Source organism: Octopus bimaculoides, chromosome 10 (assembly GCF_001194135.2).
Source record: "Octopus bimaculoides isolate UCB-OBI-ISO-001 chromosome 10, ASM119413v2, whole genome shotgun sequence".
In the NCBI taxonomy this organism is placed as follows: domain Eukaryota; kingdom Metazoa; phylum Mollusca; class Cephalopoda; order Octopoda; family Octopodidae; genus Octopus; species Octopus bimaculoides.
Genome location: NC_068990.1, coordinates 66,012,246 through 66,016,826, shown reverse-complemented (window position 1 = coordinate 66,016,826; position 4,581 = coordinate 66,012,246). Strand labels below are relative to the sequence as shown.

The 4,581-nt window shown below is 36.0% G+C and overlaps 1 protein-coding gene across 1 annotated transcript in view; it reads right to left on the bottom strand.

Annotated features, from left to right (window-relative positions):
• LOC106883815 (uncharacterized) overlaps window positions 1-4,581 on the bottom strand; it is a 1,102,017-nt gene that overhangs the window by 805,678 nt on the left and 291,758 nt on the right. Inside the window, exon 3 of the mRNA XM_052970970.1 lies at window positions 1,243-1,339. Coding sequence (XP_052826930.1) covers window positions 1,243-1,339 — 97 coding nt within the window. The remainder of the gene's footprint in view (window positions 1-1,242; window positions 1,340-4,581) is intronic.

Genomic DNA, 4,581 nt, shown 5'->3' with positions numbered 1-4,581 from the left:
TATATATATTGATATTTATCGGCCTGACGTTTACATAGTAATTTCTTGACCTCCAAAGAAAGAAATTGAAACCAAATTATGAAATCAGTTTGCCGTGAATTGAACATATAAATTTCAAAACTGATCCACAATCTGGTGATACATATACGTGTCTGTGTGTGGTGTATGTTTTATATATATGTATACATACAAACACACCCACCCACACATGGACGCACACACAAACACATAGACACATGCACGAACGCACACACACAGAAGCATGAACACACGTACACACACACACACACACGTGTGTGTGTGTGTGAATAGCAAATATATGTAGAGACAGGTAGAGAGATAGACCGAGAAACAGAGTGATAAATGTTAGATAGATATGTGTGTGTTTGAATGTGTGTCTATATAAGCGTTGTGTGTGTGTGTATGTGTTTGTGTGTGTGTGTGTGTGCGTTGTGCGTGTGCATGTACGTGTTTGTGTGTTTGTGTGGACACCTAGACAAAACAAAGATGAATAAATAATAGCTACGGAAATTATCCGAATTATCTATCTTCCCTAAAATCAGCACGGAATCTATTTGGTGGGGGTGCATTTATGTTTGTTTGTTTGTAGTGGGGTGGCGATGTTCTTCCTGTTTTCTCTTTATTCTTGTTGTTGTTGTTGTTGTTGTTGTTTTCTGGTTGTCGATTTACAATTCCTCTTTCAAATAATCTGTACTTATAAGTTTCCAAAACTTATGTTCAGTTATACGCTACTGTCAAGTTAAATAATGGCATTTTTATTCTCCTTAAAACCAGTCGAAGCATTAATGAATTATTTCTCTTTTCATTCGACAGAAATTGCCAAAACAGATCAATAATCTTTGAGATGATCGCTAAGCGAAAATACCAAAAGACATTGCTATGGTGCTACGCTATATTCTGAGAGTATCGTCACAGAGAAACGCCCGGATAAGAGGAAAGAATGAACAGCAGAAAAGGGAAAGTAAAGTAAAGTGTATGAGACAAAGTTAATACACAAAACACTACGTATTGATTATAGATTCCGCGACGTTTCTGGTAATTTGCAAAGCTTATTTGAAACATTGATAGATGGTGAGGAGAATGGTTACTGGGGCGGAAAATTCAGAAAGTTGCGTTTCAGGATTCAATGGTGAGGATTTCGATTTCAAATTTTGTCGTTACTAAGATTTAAGAGAGAAGAAGATTCGTTGTATGTTTATATGTTATGGAATATCAACTTACCTGAAAATATAGGTGTAACGAAGTAAACAATATAAGTTCCTTTGCATAATTTCCATTCTTCTGCAGATTGATTGTGTCTCAAAAGTATTGGCCGAGACTGCAATATAAGTAGGAGTAATATATATATATATATATATATATATATATATATATGTATGTACGTGTGTGTGTGTGTGTGCGCGCGCGTACATATGTATACACATCTGTATTCTAGGCGTATCAGCAAGGAACTGAAGCGGCCTACCGGCGCGAACATTTTTCCGGTTGCACAACAAGGGTCGCGTCGACTTCGAGCCAAAGTATTTTGCCCACGCGGCATCAGAAATGGCGGGAAAATAAAGTCGGATACTTTTTGAAGGTACCTCGTATATATCTATATACAAATATATATATATATATATATATATATATAAATGAAACATTCAAACACATATATACATATACATGTATATACATATATATATATAGTCAAATCGAATAAACGAACATTAAAAATAAGAATAACAAACAGCAAGAGGAGGTGCACATGGGATGTATCTGTTTGACGCTCGGTAAAAAGAGGGAGATTTTGCTGTTTCGAGCATAGCTGTTCGCCGGAAAGTAAGAAAGGAAAAGTCGAAAGAAGGGAACATACACACGTCAGTTTTTATCTGAACTAAGTTAAGATCCAGCTTCCCATATTTTGATAGGTTTGTATAAGGATAGGGACGAATGCTTTCTTACTGCGGGAAGTTACATCCCATCTGCTGAAACGCTTTCTGGAATATTGAACCAAGTTAATCTTTCTGGCTACGTGGAATATTGAAGAAACTTAATCTTTCTGTAAGAAGAATGTTTACTTCCTGCACGTTATCTTTGACATTTCTTCTGGATTATACGATAAACTCAACGAAACCTTGCACTACCCACTCCGAGAATTTAACCATCCTAGATCCATAATTAACGGAATAGTAGAGGAAATTTGATTACATTATCAGGATTATCCAGGAATGAAAAAAAAATTAGTTGCAATACCAGATAGGATAACGAGAATGAAACTGTTGGTACTGATTTTGCTACACGTAGCATAACAATTAAAACGATGACTTTTCATACTGAAAAGTATAGATAGAAAAATCACGTCTTTCCAGGTAAAAACATGTAGAATATATTCTTGTATCTACACAAATGATCTTCCCAACTTACCATAAATACTAGTTATTTAATGAATATACTGTTAAGCTATCGTACTCTACCGTTTAACCCTAGCTCATAGCATTTCAGTTACTAATAAATTCTGTTTTCTTAAAGTTAAACATACAATGAAGACTAAATGAATATTAATAGTACACATCCTCAGGACAATTTGCCCTTGACTTGTCTTAAGTCCATCCTACGTGAATTCGCCCTAAACATAATTAATGTTAGCCACACTTATAAATCACTCTTTAAGTATCGAAACAATAGTTTCTCGTGCAAACACCTTTGGAGGAGATGAACACTATATCCGCACCAATGAATGTAATTCGAATAATGATCACATTACTAATTCTAAAGGAATAACTACTACTAATAAAATTACAACGTGAAACTCTAGGAAATAAAATGCTTACCTATTACACAGAAAGTGTCTGGTCAAAAACATAGTGCATCACCAGTTTTAAGTGAATAAGTTATCAATTAATAATGGAATACGTAGGAAAGTAAATTTTGTTCCGATATCCCAAGTTGTACTGAGCACTGTGATTGGTCGCTGGCTTATGCTTCTGCGGACTAAGCAGGATATTTGACTGATCGCCGACCTGTTTTCTCACACACGAATTCGTGATAAGTTTAACACGATTCACAATTCAGCGTACCGTGTTGTCCTGGTGATAAATGTATCAGTTATAAACGAGGATGGATGTACATACGTGAAGTTCAGTTACATGTGCATGAACGAAAGAATACATTAGCTGTACAGCAATTGTTTTATAGACGATTTTATGCACATATCTAAAAATCCAGAATTGCTGTATTCCACTTGAGTTAGAGGCATACCAGAGGCAATTCAAAAATTTAAACATTGCGTATAGGTTGGAGTAGAGTATTCAAAAATTTGCAGCTCTGTAAGTAGGTGAATGGAGGGCGTGTCAATAAGCTACCAGAAGCCAAGAGAAATTTTACATAATAACACACCAAAAATAAACGAAATGAGGCGGTCATCAATTCCAATCATAAAATTAATCACACTTTTAAACTTTATAAAATTTAAAGTTATATTAAGAACTAAATTTACAATCGGGTTCCAGGCGAGGAACATATGCTGCTCTCAACTCTGTACCATTATATCCGTTCGTGAATCATTTATCTTCTTTCAACAATTAGTCTGCGGCCATGCTGGGGCAACGCTATGAAGAATTTCTACTCGAATGACTCAACCCCAGCGCAAGCTTCTCATCACACAATCACGCCTGCACCTATATCTTTCATCCTATAACTTTTACTTGTTTCAGTCATTTGACTGTCACCATCCTGGGGAACCGTCTTTAAGGGTTCTAGTCGAACATATCGACCCCGGGCGTTACTTTTTTAAGCCTAGTACTTATTCTATCGGCTTCTTTCCCGAACTGATAAGTTACGGGGACGTAAACACACCAATACAAGTTGACAAGACATACACACATAGATATATACATTTATATGTATGACGGATTACTTTTAGTTTCCGTCTACCAAATCTACTCACAAAGCTTTGGTCGGCCAAAGGCTACAGTAGAAGACACTCGACCTACGTGCCACGCAGTGATACTGAACCCGAGACCATGTGGTTGGGAAATAAGCTTCTTACCATACAGCCGCTCCTGCGCCTATGTTTATTTCTTTTCTTTTCTTTTATTTTTCTCACTCAGTGGATTGAAACCATACCAAGGCACCGCTTTGAAGATGTATCAGTATGGCCATAGAACTGATGCTTATTTTTTAAGTCTGGCACGTCTCTTTGCCGAACTGCTATTGTACAGGAACGTAACTAAACAAACACTGGTTGTCAAGTGGTAGTAGATTGCAAACTCAAGCATGCAGAAGCCAACGTACAAACACAATATATATATACTAGCAGCTAAGCCCGGTTTCAATAGATCTCATAAGATCATTTAATTCACCTCAAAATAGTGTGTTTTATGGCATAATAATGAACAGAGCTTCTCACTCACTCTACAGCTATTACATGAGAGATAATTATTTTTTCATGATATCTAGCGGGTTTAGAAATTTGAATTTGAAATTAATGAATAAAGAAAACGTTGAATGGAATACACACATTTAATGGTTTGTTTACTTTTTACGAATTTTTGAAATTTCCTGTCAATAGTAATCACA